At 27.9% G+C, this 21554-nt stretch overlaps 1 protein-coding gene across 5 annotated transcripts in view; it reads left to right on the forward strand.

The window, feature by feature from the left end:
* Nucleotides 1–9091: 9091 nt before the first annotated feature.
* LOC122511983 (phosphatidylcholine:ceramide cholinephosphotransferase 1-like) overlaps nucleotides 9092–21554 on the forward strand; it is a 28703-nt gene continuing 16240 nt past the window's right edge. The window contains exons 1-4 of one of the 5 annotated variants that reach the window (XM_043627587.1): nucleotides 9092–9498; nucleotides 9593–9758; nucleotides 9830–10267; nucleotides 21139–21509. In XM_043627587.1, the coding sequence (XP_043483522.1) occupies nucleotides 21140–21509 (370 nt within the window). In that variant the 5' untranslated portion in view covers nucleotides 9092–9498; nucleotides 9593–9758; nucleotides 9830–10267; nucleotide 21139. Of the gene's footprint in view, nucleotides 9499–9574; nucleotides 9759–9829; nucleotides 10268–21138; nucleotides 21510–21554 lie in introns of all 5 variants that reach the window. The other 4 variants (XM_043627585.1, XM_043627583.1, XM_043627586.1 and 1 more) reach the window with 4 other exon arrangements.

Here is a 21554-nt window from a genome sequence, read left to right on the forward strand (position 1 = left end):
ACTATCATGTATTCAGAATGTGTTCTGCTATTGTAGAATGCACACCGAGAAAGATGATTGTCGGCGCACGTTCTTTCTCTTTCTATTAGGGTCCATTTACACTCACTCAGAGTTCTTAACGGTTAAGGCTGTGTTTACATGCTTGCGTTCGACGCTGCGTTTTGCGTTGAGCAGTGGGTGTAACAAGGATAGAAGTATATGTCTTTCTTTCTCTCTTTTAAGGGGGCATTCTGGATCTTTTGCACGTATTTTGAAGAATTTTTTTTTCATAGTGAAATTTATTTAAACATTTTAAAATTTTTACTTATTATTACACATATATTAAACTAAATAAAAAAATTTTTTTCTATATTTTGTGTTGTTAATAGCGAAGAAATGGCGACTTGAAAAAAAAATCTCGAAAATCTGGTTAACATGATATCTACAGTCAGAACAGACGGAATCAAAAAATTCAAACGGATTATTAAAATATAGGTAAAATGGTTACAGCCGCACTGTAAAAAAATCTGGTGTAAAATAACACGAAACTTGTAATTTCACACATCAAAATTATAGGTTGTACGTAGTAAATTTATTTCGTTCCAAAAGTAGTTTTACTATTTTTAATAATTTTACATTATACGACTATGTAATTTAATAGTTTTGTGTAAATTTACTACGTCCGACGTAGGAAAATTTGATCACTATGTCCGACGTGGTATTTTTACATTGCGTGTATTTCTACACTTTGACGTAATATTACGTCGCACGATCTGTACAATTACATGGCGAATGTAATTTTCTTATTCCTTTAAGATTTTCAAAAAATTTTCAAGTTTTTATAAATAACTCTAAAAAAGTGTATATAATGTACATTTATAGAAAGTATATGCTAATTTATAAGTAAATAATAATATAACAAAAAGTTTTGGGCTATATTTCATAAATACAAAAAGTTACGACTGAAAATATTATTTCAAAAAATATTTGCAGGTTATGTAGATTACAGTCGGCGTGTAAAAATACCACGTCGGACATAGTGACCAAACTTTCCAACGTCGGACATAGTAAATTTACAGCAGATTTTTTTACAGTGCGGAACTAAAATAAAAAATTTTCATTGAAAAATAACAAAATGGCGGACTTTTTCCTTTTTAAACCTTCTTTTGCAGCTAAAATTCTTTAAAAAACAGGTTAAAAATTATGATTTTAGTTCAGGCTGTAACCACTTACCTATATTTTAATAATCCGTTTGAATTTTTTGATTCCTTCTGTTCTGACTGGAGATATCATGCATGTCAACCAGATTTTCGAGATTTTTTTTTAAGTCGTCGTTTCTTCGTTATTAACAACAAAAAATAATAAAAGAACTTTTTTTATTTAGTTTAATATATGTGTAATAATATGTGAAAATTTTAAAATGTTTAAATAAACACTATGAAAAAAAAATTCTTCAAAATACATGCAAAAGACCCAGACTGACCCCTTAGGGTGTTTACGAGATTCTCGCCCTAGGGCGCCCCAAGGCGACCAAAGGTTCTCAAAGTCACTTTTATTATTCTTTATTTATATGAAAACAAACGATAATAAAAGTGACTTTGAGAACCTTTGGTCGCCTCGGGGCGCCCTAGGGCGAGCATCTCGTAAACACCCTTAATATGGGAGGTTATACCATTTTCAATGGTGAAAAATGCATGAAGTTGGAGAATTTTTTTTCATATTTGAAAATATTTGGAATTGTGGTTTTTTTATTCAAATATTACATAATTATATAAACTTTTTACATATTCAGGCCTCGGATATTATGACTTTTTCGACTATTTTTTAATAATGCGACTTTCATCGACTTATATTAAGAAATTGCGACATTTTCAACTTTTTTTCCAAATTTTGCAACAAAATACCACATTTTTTTAGTATAAAATGCAACTTATTTCTATTTTTATAGTATGAAAAGTAATATAACTTTATTTTTCTAATTAAATTTTTGAAATAAACAATTAAAAAGATTTTGAATAATTAAAAAAAAATCATTTTTCAAGTATTTTAATAAAATTTTTGAAAATTAACTTTTAAAGAATTTTAATTGAAAATTTTGGAAATAATTGAATTCTTAAAAATTTTAATGAATAATATTCAAATGTAAATTTAATAAAAATGAAAATTAATGAAAATTACGATTGTAAAAATAATATTAAATTATTTTGAAAAAAAACTAATTCTCAGAATTTTTTCATTCTAATTTTTTAAAATTCAATTATTTTCAATCTGTTTGATTATACATACAGTCGGGTCCTCATACTGTTACATTTTCAGAAATTTCCCACTTCTCCAGACTCAGCTCTGTTATGTGCTCAAATTATGCTTACTGCGCATCTTTCAGGAACGTATAAATATATACACCTCAAGTTTGGCCTAGAAGTATACTGAGAAAAATAAAAGGTTAAATATAACCAAGTTTTAGTTAAAAACAACCGAGCGATGCTGCTAATATAGCACTTGCAATGTGAATTGTTTGCAGTAACCGATCGAATACGATTAAAAATTTCGGTAGAAACTAGTTAAGACTACTCGGTTACGGTAGCTTCTTTCTCTGTTACTGTAACTAACAGTTTATGATTAATGCTCGGTAAACGTTAGTTAACTTACTCGGTTACTGTAGCCACCTAAAAAGGCTACAGTAATAATATAAACTTGAATATTGTAGTCAATTAGCTCTGTTATAATAAAGAAACCGATTAATTAATTTTAAACCACCCAACTCGATTAAAATATTTTTTGATCAATAAAATATTCCCTTGATAAAAATTATTTTCTTTTATTGAAAAGAAATCTATTTGATTAAAAAATTATGTTCTAATTTAAAGATAACCAAAATTTTCTGTAAATTAAAATTCTTTTTTATAATCAAACAAATCTCTTTCAAATAGAATAAAATACTTTTAACCTCTTTAACGTGCATCGCGTGTAATATGTCATCGGGGATGTAAGGTTTAATGCGTTTAATATTCTCCATTTCATTTTTATTTTTATGTATCTATTGTAGATGAATTCTATATTTGATGGCTGCTGTAACATAATCAATAAAAATTTGTATCGCGTCGGTAGAAACCAGAATTGTAACAACACGACTCTCCGGAAAAGACGAAACGAAGTGACTGACTGACGATATGTCGCCTAGATATGTTTACTCGGTTAAAATCTCACAACTCAACGTAATTACATGAAACTCGGTTAATATTAATCGCATAGTAATTGTTTATATTCAAAAAACAGATAGGTACCCAGTAAGAAAAGAAAAATTGAAAAGGATTGAAATAATTCAAACTCTGTATGGTGTAGTAGAAATTATCCAATACTTTTGAATGCCATTTCTGTCCAATACTTTTCTATACCATGATAGGACCACGTTTTGTCTAAAAATGAATGCCATTCAATTCTTTTTGTAATTTTTAACAAAGACAAAATTTTTTTCTGAATGCTTTCCAATCCCATCCGAAATTATTACAGCCTGTCATTATATCACTTTTCAATTTTTCATTGGAACCGCGTTTCTGCAAGCATTCAAGCAATCTTCTGGATTTTTGTAATTTATAAGATACATACAGTGGCAGATTTTGTAAAAAGTGTTTGTGTTCAAAGAAGAACTTGCTGAAAAATTGATTGTTTGCCAATTTAACGTAATTTAAACGAGTCAGGGCCGTTATTCTGTTAGACAATAAATCATAACCAAAAAATTCAAAGACCTTTAAACACTTTTAACCCTCTTAACTGATAATTTAATAATTATTTCTTTTTAAAATAGCAAATAAATTCATGAGTGCAGTTATTTGAAAGTAATTGAACATTCTATATGTCAACAATATTAGTATTATATTATTATACTACTGTCGCGGAATTCAGAAGCATAGGGCAGAAATGGTATTCAAAAGGATAGAATTTTTTTAATGCTTCTTAATCTTTGCTTTCTTACTGGGTATTCAAGAGGATTGATATCGTTACTATTTATATTGCTCTCACTGGATAGAAAAGTATTGGACAGAAATGGCATTCAAAAGAATAGAATCTTTTTAATACTTTTCAATTTTTCGTTTCTTACTGGGTAACAACAACCACGAAAGTTTGTTTCCATTATGCACATTTCAGATTGGTTAAGACAATCCTTTGGAGGATTATTTTTAACAGATGTGTTTTAACCATCTCAGCTCGGTTGTGATAATCAGTATAACTTAGTTTCTTTTAACCATATCTTATTTATTTTTAAATACTTTTTTTTAACCGAGCTATTTCTACCACTCGGTTAAACGCAATTTTTCTCAGTGTATATGCACCCTTTTCCTTTGTCTTAAGAATACGGCCCTGAAAATTAGTGACGTAACGTGACGTCACCTAACACTTCTGAATTTGGAGGTTATGCAAAAACATAACACTACTGAGAACATAACAGTTTGGAATCTAACAGTATGCACGGAGAGAAGGTTGAACGTAAAATCACGGTGTGATCAGAGTCTTAGGCGATGAATGGAAACTCATCATAATTTTCTACAAGATGTAGCGCTCTCTGACGGTTACTGTCACTGCCACTTGCGATTCGTGAATGGAAAAACTCGGTGAAATCACTCAGATTTACCGTGAACTTTCCCCCTCTTTTAACCTTCTGAATTAGACACTGTCTTTTACGGTTCAAATTTCTCTCCGTGTGGGGACCCGACTTTCCGAAAATTCAAATATAAAAAAAAATAAAAATTCTTGGTAGAAAATGAATTATTTTCATAAATAAATAATTTATAATTGAATCTTAACGTAAAATTTTATTAAATTTTTTAAAAAATTCAATTATTTTAAAACATTTTTATAGTTTTTTAAAAGAATTCAATTAAAATTTTAAAAATTCTAAGAAAATTCTTTAGATGAATTCAATTATTTTCATTTCAAGTTTAAAAAACTTTTCGATAAGATTCAATTATTTAAAAAAATTCTAATGAAATTCTTAAAAGAATTCAATTATATATTACTTCCTCATAGAGGAAGTATTGTAATATTACCAAAATTTTTCGAGTTCGATTTTTTGACATATCTTTATGTTATTTGACCTCAGGAGTTCAAAAATGACATTTTTAAAAAAAGTCATTCCGTATGTGTGTGTTTGTGTGTAAACATCACATTTTCATAAATATCTCGAAATTATGAAGAGCTTTTGGGTTGAATTTTTTTTAAATTGTAGATCCCACCTGCGGACATAAAGTGGGAGTACTTTGTGATAGATTAATAAAGTTTAACTAAATTTTTTTTGGATTTTTAATTTTGCAAAAAAAACGTTTTTTGCCCATAACTTTAAAAAATGTTAGGACCCCTATAAATGTTTTGCCTTAATTTTGTAGAGTTTTTTTAGACGCATCTTTTGAGCCCTAATTAAACATTTTTCGTCCATATTTACTGGAGATATTAAACTTTTAAAAATCAAAAATTTTGGAAAATAAGACTTTTTTGAAAATTTTATTGAAAAATGTAAAAGTAACTTTAAAATTATCGTTACCAACTTGTAGAATATTAAAAAAACGCTTTGATTGATCTATTTTTGAATCTAATTCAGTAATTCGAAATTATCGGTATTTTAAAAACCAAAAATTGTGGAAATAGTACATTGTACAACTAGTGGCAAAAGTGGGCTCGAGCGTAGCGAGAGCAGCAATCACTCGGGAAAAATCATTCTTTCACCACGAGTTGTGCACTACGTTTTCTCCAACGCCTTGCGAGGAAAGGTTTCTTCGTGAGTTTCGTATAATTTTAATTAAAAATGTTCTTATGTTTAATATAATAAAAGACGAATGTTTTGAGTGGGGAAGAAGTTAGATACAAAATAAATCTCGGTCAAAGAACAAGAAAAAAGAATAAATTTATGATTTACTTTCGCCACGCCAAATTTACTTTCGCCACGCTAAAAATTACTTTCGCCACGCTGAATTTACTTTCGCCACGCCAAATTTTACTTTCGCCACGCTCTTCAGAGCAGTTGAGAAAAGTTCTACTTTCGCCACACTTTTCTACTAAGAAAAGTACTCTTTTCAGAGCAAGTGTTGGAGAAATGACATTTTCTCAACTTTTTTGTTTGAAAATTTTTGATTAACTATTAAACTATTATAACTATCTTTTAGAGTATTTAAAAATACATTGATTGACTCAAAATTCAATCACTTTTACCATATTTATAAAAAGTTAGGCCGCAGTCCCATGGCAGCGTTTTGCGTTGCGTTGTAATGAGAGAGAATGCAGCAAACGTATATTTGCGTCTTTTTCTCTCCCATTACGACGCAACGCGCAAAACGCTGTCATGGGACTCCACCCTTATTTATATATTTCTATTATTTTTATCTCTATGAGGAAGCAAAGTGTTCGTGAAATGAGCACCAAAATTATAAAAAAAATTTACAACTTGGCAGCGGTTTTTTTAAATTAATTGATGAAAAATAATTTATTTATAAAGAATATAATTAAACTTTAATAGAGATAATTATATATGAGGTAAAGGTAGACAGGTTCTTATTCAAAGAGTACACAGAGAACGACTGAATCTAATCTTCTTGGACTGAATGTTCTGAATACATTTGCGAGACGCATGCATATCCCCTAATCGCCAAGTCGTCGAATGATCAAATAGTCGAATGCCAAGTAATCGAATGGACAAAAAGTCGAATGCTAAAAACATCGAATCGGCATTTAGTCGAATGCTAAAAACATAGAATTGTCAATACGTCGAATGCTCAAAACGTCGAATGTTTAAAACGTCGAATGTTAAAAACATCGAATCGTCAATACGACGAATGTTCAAAACGTCGAATTATCAATTCGTCGAATGTTAAAAACATCGAATTGTCAATACGTCGAATGTTCAAAACGTCGAATGATAAAAATGTCGAATGCTAAAAACAGCGAATCGTCATGTAGTCGAATGCTAAAAATATCGAATCTTCAGATAATCGAATGCTAAAAACATCGAATTCTCAATTCGTCGAATGTTCAAAACGTCGAATGTTTAAAACGTCGAATGCTAAAAACGTCGAATGTTCAAAACGTCGAATGCTCAAAACGTCGAATCGTCATTTAGTCGAATGGTAAAACCATCGAATAGTCCATTCGTCGAATGCTCAAATAGTCGAAACACCATCTGTTCGAATTATCAAGTAGTAGAATGGTAAAGTTGTCGAATGTTCAAAACGTCGAATCGTCATTTAGTCGAATGCTAAAAACATCGAATTTTCATTTAATCGAATGCTAAAAACATCGAATTCTCAATTCGTCGAATGTTCAAAACGTCGAATTATCAATTCATCGAATGTTAAAAACATCGAATCGTCAACATGTCGAATGTTTAAAACGTCGAATTATCAATTTGTCGAATGCTCAAAAAATCGAATTGTCAATACGTCGAATGCTTAAATCATCGAATTTTCCATTCGTCGAATGTTCAAAACGTCGAATGATCAAAACGTCGAATGCTAAAAACATCGAATTCTCAAATCGTCGAATGCTCAAATAGTCGAAACGCCATCTGTTCGAAATGTCAAGTAGTAGAATGGTAAAGTAATCGAATGGTAAAGTAGTCGAAACGCCATCTGTTCGAATTGCCAAGTAGTAGAATGGTAAAGTAGTCGAATGTTCAAAACGTCGAATGATAAAAACGTCGAATGCTCAGAACATCGAACTGTTAATTTGTCGAATGCTTAAAACGTCGAATGATAAAAATGTCGAATGCTAAAAACATCGAATCGTCAAAAGTTCGAAAAAGTTCTTTGTTTTAAGTTAAATGTCTACTGAAGACAAAGAACTTTTTCGAACTTTTGACGATTCGATGTTTTCAGCATTCGACGTTTTAAGCATTCGACAAATTAACAGTTCGATGTTCTGAGCATTCGACGTTTTTATCATTCGACGTTTTGAACATTCGACTACTTTACCATTCTACTACTTGGCAATTCGAACAGATGGCGTTTCGACTACTTTACCATTCTACTACTTGACATTTCGAACAGATGGCGTTTCGACTATTTGAGCATTCGACGATTTGAGAATTCGATGTTTTTAGCATTCGACGTTTTGATCATTCGACGTTTTGAACATTCGACGAATGGAAAATTCGATGATTTAAGCATTCGACGTATTGACAATTCGATTTTTTGAGCATTCGACAAATTGATAATTCGACGTTTTAAACATTCGACATGTTGACGATTCGATGTTTTTAACATTCGATGAATTGATAATTCGACGTTTTGAACATTCGACGAATTGAGAATTCGATGTTTTTAGCATTTGATTAAATGAAAATTCGATGTTTTTAGCATTCGACTAAATGACGATTCGACGTTTTGAACATTCGACAACTTTACCATTCTACTACTTGATAATTCGAACAGATGGTGTTTCGACTATTTGAGCATTCGACGAATGGACTATTCGATGGTTTTACCATTCGACTAAATGACGATTCGACGTTTTGAGCATTCGACGTTTTGAACATTCGACGTTTTTAGCATTCGACGTTTTAAACATTCGACGTTTTGAACATTCGACGAATTGAGAATTCGATGTTTTTAGCATTCGATTATCTGAAGATTCGATATTTTTAGCATTCGACTACATGACGATTCGCTGTTTTTAGCATTCGACATTTTTATCATTCGACGTTTTGAACATTCGACGTATTGACAATTCGATGTTTTTAACATTCGACGAATTGATAATTCGACGTTTTGAACATTCGTCGTATTGACGATTCGATGTTTTTAACATTCGACGTTTTAAACATTCGACGTTTTGAGCATTCGACGTATTGACAATTCTATGTTTTTAGCATTCGACTAAATGCCGATTCGATGTTTTTAGCATTCGACTTTTTGTCCATTCGATTACTTGGCATTCGACTATTTGATCATTCGACGACTTGGCGATTAGGGGATATGCATGCGTCTCACATTTGCATGCTATTGTAGAAACACCTTTACAGCTGGTGTGAACCGTGTGAACGCGATTTCGACATTTTTCAATAAATTTCTTTCTTACCGACAGAGGTGTAATTTGCACGATTTGCACCAATGACAAGAGTTTATACATCGGAATTAATAACTTGTATAGTTTAAATTTTTTGACAAAAATTCTCCATAGCATATATATATGTATGTTAAAAATTGCAAACTGAATACCACCCACTCGCATGTTGAAAATTAACTTTCAGCTTTATTTAAAAATAATAAAATATATATTCATAATATGCATATGTATGCGCGATAAGAGGTTGTATTTGTGTATACTCGATCATATTATATTAGTCACACTTGATGAGTGCGAACGAGAACCTCCTGTGCGTAACGCATGTTTGACACAATGGTACTCTTTTATTGCTTTTACGATATATATAATAGATTTCTGTCAAAATTATAAGTTAGTATTTATTTATATAAAAATGCATAAAAAGAGGTTGGCTGTCAAGGTTAAGTTGCCTTCTTCTTCCATGTTAATAAAGTACGATAATACGTAAATAACTCGTTTTTTTCCTTTATAGCTAAATAAATAAGTTGAAAGTATTTTTGTAATATAGTTTTTTCTTTGATTGCAGAACAACTGATGAAATTGAAATTCTCTGTGTACAAAAGTAATAGGATAATCAGTTTAGTTTTAAAATTAAATGCGCATAATACTTGGTGACAATCTCTTTAAACCTCAACAAATAACTACCAGATTGACACAGTGTGTATATATTTGCTTAAACGGAAAACTAATGCGTGAGTAATTTTTTTATCAAAGTCTATTTACTAAGTCGCATTTATTTACTTACAATGGAATTTTTCCACAGATGACATTTACAATTTTTTAATCGAATATAGGTTAAGGACACATTTGTTCACTAAATGTTTTTTGTAGTTAAATATCAATTTTTCAAATTACTCAAATTTAGAGCAAAGTTAATAGAAATGTAATTATCGCAACGTCATATTCAAATTAACTTTTTTTGTAGAAACAAGTATTTTATTTTAATAGTATGTGTGTGAATTAAGTTTAAACTATTTCACAAGTTTATTTCAATGAAATTGATTACGACTTTTAAATGTAATCATTCACATAAATTGACGATAGTATAGTGCAGTGAATGTACAGGGATAAATTGAGACAAATTAAAGGTTCATTCCTTAAATTCGCGAATTGAAACAAATTATATGAGTGTTCCGTTCAATTTCTGCTAAAGAATTCAAGAAGATGAAAAGTCAAGATTGTCGACAATTCATATCATAAGGTTTAAATACAAATATTTATTATTTTAGAAGGCTTCACACTCATCTACTAATTACTACTGTATATTACTTTTTTATGATTTGCTACTATTTGGTTATTTTTATTAGACTTCAGGGCTGATAAAAATTATGATTTTTTTAAAAAATCAAAAAAATGCGATTTTTTTATTTAAATCGGATTTTTTGATCCTACTATTTTTTAAATATTTATTTTTTAACAGTTCGTTTTTTTAAATATTAAAAATTATAAAATTAATAACAGGGTCATTCTACCCGAAACGGACAACCTGAAATTTCTAATGGAAAATACTTATTTTTTAAAATACTTCTATTCCCATTAATGTGCATGAATTAAAAAAATTAAGTTTAAAAGTTACTTAATCTAGGGTCAGTCCATTATATTTCATCTAAAGTCGTTGCGGCCTATTTTTTAAAAAATCTCATAATTCGTAAAAATGATGTTTAATATCCATAAAATTCATTTTTGAGAATTATTTTATAAAAAATTTTTTGAATTTAACTTAGAATTTTAATTTTTAAGTTGAGTTGCACAGAAAAAAGGTTAGATTGGCAGTTATGAAAATTGAATAAAGAAGCATGGAAATAATTTAGATAATACAAATTTCTTGATTGATATTTGTTAAAAATGAGCTAATTTACTTGAACAAATAGATTATTATATAAACATACCCAAAATAATAGATAAAAATTGATTTTAAAACTTAACTATAAAATGTCAAAAGTCACTACATTTTATATAAATTTTTCTAAAAAGTTTAAAAATATTACAAAATTTATTACTACATAATGTAAAGTACTTTCAATGTACTTTCATATTATGTGCTAACTTTTTAATTTTATAATAAAGAAATATGGAAAATTTTACCTTTAATATTGAGTGTTTTATGATTTTTAGTGATTTTAATCACTTAGGGGTCGTCCATATACCACGTGGACACTTTTTAGACACTTTTTGACCCCCCTCCCCCCTCGTGGACAATCGTGGATTTTTGACGAACCCCTCTCCCCCCCCCTGATTGTCCACGTGGACAATCAGGTTTTTTATTTTAAAATAGTGAATAATAAAAAGATATTTAATAAGAAATACAATTAAAAAATTCTTTAAATTTTTTTATAACAAACTTCTTTAAAATTCAATAAAGATTAAATTATCTTAAAATATTATTAAATAGGTAAATACCATTTTTAGTATTATAGAGAGGACATTGGCAGCAATATATCTTCAATTATTATATTAATAGAAATACTTAATCTCTTCGGAAATCTTAACTTTTCTAAAATCCAATAGCTTTAAGCCTTCACATAAACAATAATAGAAATTATTTTTTTTAGAATTTGTAAGAGTTTGTAGAGGTTGCTTTGTATTCCTAATTGTCAAATTTGCATATATTCATATTTGTGCATTAACGATAATGATTTTGTAATATAAATTAAAAAAGAATTTGGCGTGTTTTTGACAGTTAAATAAATTTCGGATTACAAATATTGTCTGATCACAATCTAATAATAATCTAATAATAAAGAAAGTTGAATAAAAAGAAAAAAAAGATATAAAATTAAACTTTTGTGTCCACGTGGACATTTGTATTGACCCCCCTCCCCCCTCGTGGAAAATCGTGGATTTTTGGCGAACCCCCCCCCTCCCTAAACTGTCCACGTGGTATATGGACGACCCCTTATTTCTTCTCAGGTGCAAGACTAAAAAATCCAATTTTTGTCTTAATATTTAAGTTTGACCATCTTTTTCATTCTATTAAATTTTGGTGATGGAGTACGAGCTACTTTTCAGTTTAAATTTAGTTTAAAAATTCTGCTGAAAAAACGAATTTGTTGGTTAAAATGCAAGTAGATTTTTGCAAGACTATTGTGATAGCCAACTTCAGTTTTATAAAATTACCTGCAATTTAACCAACAAACTCGCTTTTGGAAGCAGATTTTTTAAACATGAATAAAACTACAAAGTAGCTCGTTCTCCATCACCAAAATTTAATGGAATGGAAAAAAAGGTCAAACTTAAATATTAAGACAAAAATTGGATTTTTTAGTCTTGCACCTGAGAAGAAATAAGTGATTAAAATCACTAAAAATCATGAAACACTCAATATTATAGGTAAAATTTTCCATATTTCTTTATTATAAAATTAAAAAGTTAGCACATAATATGAAAGTACATTGAAAGTACTTAACATTATGTAGTAATAAATTTTGTAATATTTTTAAACTTTTTAGAAAAATTTATATAAAATGTAGTGACTTTTGACATTTTATAGTTAAGTTTTAAAATCAATTTTTATCTATTATTTTGGGTATGTTTATATAATAATCTATTTGTTCAAGTAAATTAGCTCATTTTTAACAAATATCAATCAAGAAATTTGTATTATCTAAATTATTTCCATGCTTCTTTATTCAATTTTCATAACTGTCAATCTAACCTTTTTTCTGTGCAACTCAACTTAAAAATTAAAATTCTAAGTTAAATTAAAAAAATTTTATAAAATAATTCTCAAAAGTGAATTCTATGAATATTAATAACATCATTTTTACAAATTATGAGATTTTGTAAAAAGTAGGCCGCAACGACTTTAGATGAAATATAATGGACTGACCCTCTATGAAGTTTAATATAAATTTATAAGGCCGTAGCAGTATAAGCATGTAAAAAGTGCCCCCTCTTGGATTGGGTTCATATTTAGGGAATAATTTTGACCTATTATGAGACTTATTTTCACCAAGTTTCAACTCGAAAAAAAATTTTGTTTTTGAGTTATACAATTTTTTTGAAAAATTCAAAAAAATTCAAAAAATTTTTTTCCCTCCAAAATGGTTGAACCGATTTTCATGAAAAAATTTTTTTTGTACAATACAATATGAACAGTTAATAAAAAGAAAATTTTCGACCAAATTCTAACAAAGAAAGTCAGTAAAAAGTCAGTAAAAAAAAATTTTTTTTTTATTTTTTTTTAAAAAACATTTTTTTTTTATTGAAATTTTTTTTGCACCACCGCCATTTTTTTTCTATAAAATAATAGTCATTTCAAGAGTAACATATATTTTTTGCAAGATGATTGAAAGGGTACTTCATACTTTAAAAAATAAAAAACCGATTTTTGGCCCCTAAATAGTACAGTTTTCTATATAAACGAGGGGCCAACATTTTTTAAAATTAAATTAAAAATTATTTAATACTTAAATTAAACTTCTAAAAAAGTTAATAATATATGCCTGTTTATTGTAAATATTGATTTTTTAGTATGTACAAGGTTAATTAAAAAAGTAAATGGACGTACACTACCGTCGGGAATTACCGGTACGGCTGCACGCGCACGGCCCAAAAACATGTCAATCACTGAGAAAACGATTTATTTGATTCAAAAAAATTTTGTTTAAATCAAACTTAAAATATCTTTGCTATACAGTCAAACAAATTTCAGTTTAATTCAAACATATTTTTTGGTTCATTTATAGAAATAATATATTCAATTCAAACAAAATTTATGGTTGATTTTAAATTATTTCTAATCAACATTTAAGTTTGGATCAAACATAACATTTTTAAACATATTCTTTGTTTAAACCAAAACAGAAAATATATTTGAATTAAACACAATTATTCAAACAAATATTATTTTTGAATCAAAGCAGTAGATATTTTCTATATATATATTGGGATCTCACAAACCGATTAAGATTTTAAAACTCTTTTGGTCTTAAGTTAAAGATAAAACTTAAACCTATGTAAATTTCAAATTTTTTCTACAATTATTAAAAAATATGCCAAAGTTGAAAAAACTTCAAAAATAATTTTTTTTTTTGTAAATTTTTTTGAAAAGTTGACTAAAAAATCAATATTTACAATAAACAGGCATATATTATTAACTTTTTTAGAAATTTAATTTAAGTATTAATTAATTTTTAATGTAATTTTAAAAAATGTTGGCCCCTCGTTTATATAGAAAACTGTACTATTTAGGGGCCAAAAATCGGTATTTTATTTTTTAAAGTATGAAGTACCCTTTCAATCATCTTGCAAAAAATATATGTTACTCTTGAAATGACTATTATTTTATAGAAAAAAAATGGCGGTGGTGCAAAAAAAATTTCAATAAAAAAAAAATGTTTTTTAAAAAAAAATAAAAAAAAAAATTTTTTTTACTGACTTTTTACTGACTTTCTTTGTTAGAATTTGGTCGAAAATTTTTTTTTATTAACTGTTCATATTGTATTGTACAAAAAAAATTTTTTCATGAAAATCGGTTTAACCATTTTGGAGGGAAAAAAAATTTTTGAATTTTTTTGAATTTTTCAAACAAAAAAAAAAAAAACAAAAAAAACAAAAAAACAAAAAAAAAAAACAAAAAAAAAAAAAACAAAAAAAACAAAACAAAAAAAAACAAAACAAAAAAACAAAAAACAAAATTTTTTTTCGAGTTGAAACTTGGTGAAAATAAGTCTCATAATAGGTCAAAATTATTCCCTAAATATGAACCCAATCCAAGAGGGGGCACTTTTTACATGCTTATACTGCTACATACGGCCTTTATAAAGATACACAAGGAACAATGTTCACGGTGATGTTGAAACACATGACGTATGATGATTGAAATTTATTTATACTTAGAACTAGAATTTTTTATTAAAAGTAATAAATTATTTTAAATTTATTTAAATTTTTAACCAACATATTTTTTATAAAAAAATATTATGGTTCTAAATTTAAATAAATTAAAAATATCAAATGTTATGTGTCACTTGTATAAACATTACCATGAACAGTGTTGCTTATAAATCAAAAACTTCTAATCATTCATCGAAAATTAATCCTTTTCAATTTAAAACACGACTTTATAAATTAAATAACTTTCCTTTTGCATAGATATATATAATCTACATACTTTAAACTATTTTTGAAATTTTTTTAAATGGTCGAAGGTCTACACAAAAACTTCTGTTTTTACTTTTTTCAATAAAAATGTATGTACAATTTTAAAATTAAAAATAACGAAATTAAATACAATTAAAACTATAAAATAGTGCCGTAATTTTTTTTATTTCATGCACATTAATGAAAATATCAGTACATTAAAAAAAGAGTTTCTTCAATAAAAATTGATTGAAGAATTTTTTTTTTAATTACGCTAGGAATACGGTGGTAATTCCGCACGTAAAAATTGCTAAACATTTTTTAAAAATAATTTCTGACCTATTTTCCGAACGAATTCTGTACAAAATTCGTGGGAATTCCAAACGAATTTTTCTATAATTTTTGGTAAAAATTCCGAACGTAATAATTACAGAAATTCGTTTTGAATTCGCACGAATTTTGTACAGAATTCGTTCGGAAAAGAGGTCAAAAAATTATTTTTAAAAATTTTATATTTTATATTTCTTCGGAACTTAACCCGAAATCTGAACGAATTGTGGACGAATTCTGAACGAAATTCGTACGAATTATTTTGACCTGGGCTGACTTTTCCCTGACTAACAAATTTTTGAATTATATATAATATTCTGCATTGCTGATTAATAATTTAATAATCCTTTTTAAGTAATAATTTTATTTATAAAGAAAAACATAAGATAATTAAAAATTATTTGTTAAAAAAATGTTATTTTGTTTAAAACTTTTATTATAAAATAAAGAAAATTAAACAATTTAAATCGTGCTTAATGAGCTATATTATCCAAAAAAAGTCTAAATACAAAAACTAAATTGACATTTATCAAAGTTTTTTAACTTGTGATTCCTTTCGATTAAAGTTCTTGAAGAATTTAAAAAAATTCCCTGATTTCCAGTCCTTCCTTGACTTGTGGCCATTTTAAAATCGTAAAAAAATACTTCTTTGGCTCAAATATAAAATACTGATTTTTCATCTTTTAATTTCTTCTGTCAAATAAACAAAAACTATTAATTATTATGTTTTAATACAACTTTTACAATGTTTCTTAAACAAAAAGTTAAAAAAAAGAATATTTTGTAAACGTAAAATATTTTTTATAATTAAAAAACAATTTTTTTTTCTTGAAATCGTTGATGACAAACGTTGTGAACTTTTCACCCACGTCATTTCTAAATGTTATCAAATAAAATTTAAGCCTGTTATAATCTTGATTATAATTTAATTTAATTATAAAATTTTTTTAACAAACAATTTTTAATTATCTTTTTTTTTTTATAAATAAAATTGTTATTAAAAAATCATTAAATTGCATTTTTAATTATCGATACAGAATATTAAATAATTTAAAAATTTGTTAATTAGGGAAAATAAAAAATTAGTCAGCTAAAGTCAGGGTATTCTGAAAATGAAATTTTGCAGTCACTATATTATTATTAATTTTATAATTTTAAGTATTAAATAACCAACTATTTAAAAATAAAAATTTAAAAAAAAAATGATTTAAATAAAAAAAACTCGATTGTTTAGATTTTTAAAAAAATCATGATTTTTATCAGCCCTGTTGTCTAAATAAACTTTAAGAACCATACTAAACTTTAAAAAATAACTGATGTGAAATTCAGTAAAGTTATATTAGAATTTAATTAATATTCTGAATATTTGATATAATTATACTAAATCCACATAAGTTTTTTTTAAAATTTAGTATTTTTTATATCGAGATTTCGCTTTGCCGCACTTTTTCCCCAATTCTATTTAAATTTAACATTCGTAAACTTTACAATTTCTTTTCCCTTTTTTTCTTTTCTCTCGCATCTTATCTTTTATCAAAATTCTTTGTTTTGGATCCTTTTTGTGTGTAAAATAATCTTAAAATAAATATTGATATGTAACTTATTAAGTGTGTGGCTTATTATTAAAGAAATATTACGATGAGGATCAAAAAGGTTAAAAGTAGGGGAGCGTGGGGGAATTGGAGCCCCTTAAGGAAAGTTATTAAAAAAACCAACTTATCTTTACAATAATACATTGTTTTGTCATTTTCTACTCATTTCGTTATTCATCTTTAATTATGTTTAATTAGAAACTGAAAAAGAGAAAGTAAATTGGAAAAAAAAATTTTCAAAAAAAAAAATACATTTTTTGCGATCACCTAATTTGTGGGGTAATGGGAGCTTTCACTTGAAATTTAAAAAATTTCTATATTTTAGGAATATTTTTTGTTTTCTAATAGGAAAAAGTGTTAATACTTACAATGAAGCCAAAACTTTAAACTTAGAATAATTTTTTTCCTAAATTATAATTGAATAAAAAATTTTTGAAAAAAAATTAAATTTTTCATTTTTCCCACCAAAAATTATTTTTTAATTAAAAGTTTTTTCATAAGGTGATATCTTTTACAATTTTCAAAGAAATAACGAAATTCACAACATAGTAACGAAAATTCTTTAGTCTGACACTAATTCTCCCATTACCCCACAGAATTTTTACAGGACAAAATTTGAATAAAAAAATAAAAACATAAACAAATTTTATTATTATCTCGATTTTTATACAAGTATACATATCCACACATATTCACCTATAATATAATGAAAAAACAGAACTAAATAATACGATTTTAACTACTTATGGTGATGTTTAGAAATATTTGGCATTTTACAACGAAAACTCAAAAAATACATTTTCCCTTGTCTTTACTAAAAATTTGTCAAGAATGTGATCGTCTGTTTTGGAATGATATAAACAAAGATTGTAGAAGATTTTCTAGACATTGCAGCGAATTTTAAGGCTTTTAAGTGCGTGAAATTTAAAAGCTCCCATTACCCCCAAGCTCCCATTACCCCACGCTCCCCTAAGGGACAGATTTTAAAAGCTTATAACTTTTTCACAATTAAAAAAATATTAATTTTCATACTGAAAAGTGTTCACTATTTAATTAACTTTAAAAAGATGTGTCTTAGAATTTGAATTTTTTATTTATTACAAATTTTTATCGTTTAAACCATCAAAAAGTATGACTTTATTATATTTGCCTCAAGCACGAAATTTATTAGTAAATTGAGAGCAATAATACTACAATACTAGTGTCTACGATTATATAGTTTTTCTTTTTGTACTTATATGTATTTAAGGGCTTTTTTTGCCTGTTAAATAAATAAATAAATAAATAAATTTGTACCTACATTTATTGACCTACACGGAAAGAAAAGGTCTGGAAGAGATATCCATAAAAATATTGTTGAGCAGAATATTGTTGTGTTATCCAATTCAATGGAAGAGACAACTTTCAGAATGAAAGCACATTCCATATTCAATGGATGAGGGAGCCATATTATATTGTTGAATCAAATATGGAAGCGACATCCATAGGCATGGTTGGGCTTACAATTCATGCTATGGATTTTCACATATGGCTGCCTCATCCATATAAACTTTAGTTGGGAGATCCATATAGTTAGTTCAAAATTTCGATACATGTTGCGCGCAATTCATTATCATGGCATCCATTTAAAAATGCTCGTCTCAATTTGTCCGTCGCGTCGGTTTCCTGTCACGTCTATATAATCACGTTGTGAGTTTATTGTGTATAAATAGTGTTATAATTGTTTATTATTTATTATCGTTATTGTCTATTAGTGTTTATGTAAATTCATTTTCATGAAATATGTGTAGAGTATATAAGGAATATTATATGCTCAAATATTGTAGTTGCGTGTATAGTGTAGTGGATAGCGTTAGTGTTTAGTATGCGTTAGGTCTAGGGTTCGTGTCTCCCCTCATCGGTTAATAATTTATTTCGTTAATATGCGGTTATTCAATAAGTGGTGTGTATTAATTAACAAAAATGTGTATAAAATATCTCAAGTGACATTGAATTTAATTAATTGAGTGATTCCAATTTTTTTTCCCATTTCCATTATTATGGATCACCCAACCATAGATCTTTTGCTGCTCCAACAATATACAGCCAGCCATAGAATATGGATGCACCCAGTGAGAAATTGCCAATAGACTTTAATCGGTCCAATATCGGTCCAATATTGGTTGCCGTGCTGGGCGCCGATTGACTCCCAATATTGGACCAATATGGGCTGATGCTTGGGATGTAACGGCATCGCCAATCATCGGTTGTCAATATTGGTCCAATATTGGCCGAATATTGGCAACCAAGAGAAAAAAATTTTTTTAAATAAATTTTTTTTAATTAAATAATAATAATAAAAAATTAATGTTTATAATTTTTGTTTAATATATTTATTTGATTAATTATTTATTTTTAATAATTCATGTAAATAATAAATAATTTATTATTTATAAATTATAATTATTTAAAAATGCAGCAGCTATTAGAAAATAGCATTCTGCAAAAAAATTCTATCATTGAAAAATCAATGATAGGCGAGAGAAATCCGCGTCTTTAAATAGATTCGCAGATGATAGACAAGAGATATCCGCGTCATTAAACGGATTCGCAGATATACTCTGGTCTCGCGACGAATCTCTCGATACTTATATACACTGGAGTCGCCGTGTCAGTTGCGAGAACGGTTACAGCGTCCCTCTTGCGGCAGAGATAAGAATTGTCACGTAAACTGCGGGTATAATAAGGCGGTCGGTAAAGCGATTTAGCAGTTTACGTGACAATTCTTATCTCTGCCGAAAGAGGGACGCTGTAACCGTTCTCGCAACTGACACGGCGACTCCAGTGTATATAAGTATCGAGAGATTCGTCGCGAGACCAGAGTATATCTGCGAATCCGTTTAATGACGCGGATTTCTCTCGCCTATCATTGATTTTTCAATGATAGAATTTTTTTGCAGAATGCTATTTCCTAATAGCTGCTGCATTTTTAAATAATTATAATTTATAAATAATAAATTATTTATTATTTACATGAATTATTAAAAATAAGTAATTAAACAAATAAATATATTAAACAAAAATTATAAACATTAATTTTTATTATTATTATTTAATTAAAAAAATTTATTTAAAAAATTTTTTTCTCTTGGTTGCCAATATTCGGCCAATATTGGACCAATATTGACAACCGATGATTGGCGATGCCGTTACATCCCAAGCATCAGCCCATATTGGTCCAATATTGGGAGCCTTTATTGGACCGATGATCGGTCTCTTGGCTCCCAATATTGGACCGATATTGGACCGGTGAGAAATTTCTCACTGGGCAGCAACCTTAACTATGGATATCCCGTATTTTTCAATATAATATGGCTGTGATATCCACGTATCTGGATGTGTCAACTATTCCTTTTTCTCCGTGTAAGTTTATAAATAAACCAGCATTATAAATAAAACGATTGATAATTATAAAAAGTAAAAACTCTGCTCTGTCGAAAATATTGTGGGCAAATCATGTTTGAATAGTGTTTCATATAGGGTTTGCTCAGTGTTAATTGAATGTTTGCAAACACAATTAAGTATGTTTAATTCGTGTATTCTGGAACGCTTTAGTGATTTATTAATACTTAATTGTATGACGATTGTTTGCCAGAAGTGTGTTTCATGTACATTAAATGTATTTGAATTAATTGGTTTTGATACAATTATCTGACAAAAATACTTCAGAGACAAAGTTATTTTAGTTATTATAGTAAAGTTTTTTCATTAAACGGTAAAACTGAAGAAATTCTTTAGCGGTCACGCGCTATAGACGAGTTCTTCTTCCCATCATTCGCTTAATTATAAATTTTGGTTTGAATTTTCAGTTTATTTTTAGGCAAATGAAAAAAAAAATAAATAAAAAAATAAAAATAAAAAAATACTAAAACTGTAAAACTTTGATTGTCAATCTTTTATGTATTAAAAGATATTCGGCGGATAAGAAATTTTTATTTGTGGGGCTGTGTTATTTATTTTAGAAGTAGATTAATAGAAAAGTAAAACTTTATTAGAAAATATTAATTTAATTTGTTTTATTTTCTAGGATGATATTAGATTCAAAGACTTCAACTTTACACAGTGATTACGGAAGTTTTAATAAACCGTTTGGGGAAATAATTATTGAAAGCGACAACACTGTTGTTGATGGAAGACGTAGTGAAATGGCTCAATCGAGTGATGTTTATCAAAGACAGCCTTTGCTACCTGGTACATCATCAAAAAATAAGGACAAGTGGGGAGCATTGGGTTCTACTTCCAATTATTTTAACCACGATAAAATTGATGAATTGAGTCAGGAAGGACTTAACTCTGGAGTACCAAATATTTTGAACAGTGGCATTGTTAAATTAGATATACCGGCTCCTTTGAGAGAAGAATCTAGATTTCCTAAAGAAAAATGGAAAACCTTCACTGGTAAGCTTTACTAATTTTACGAATATGTTAAGTGTTACCCAGCAA

The sequence above is a fragment of the Leptopilina heterotoma genome, unplaced genomic scaffold, assembly GCF_015476425.1.
Source record: "Leptopilina heterotoma isolate Lh14 unplaced genomic scaffold, ASM1547642v1 Lhet_92, whole genome shotgun sequence".
Classification (NCBI taxonomy): domain Eukaryota; kingdom Metazoa; phylum Arthropoda; class Insecta; order Hymenoptera; family Figitidae; genus Leptopilina; species Leptopilina heterotoma.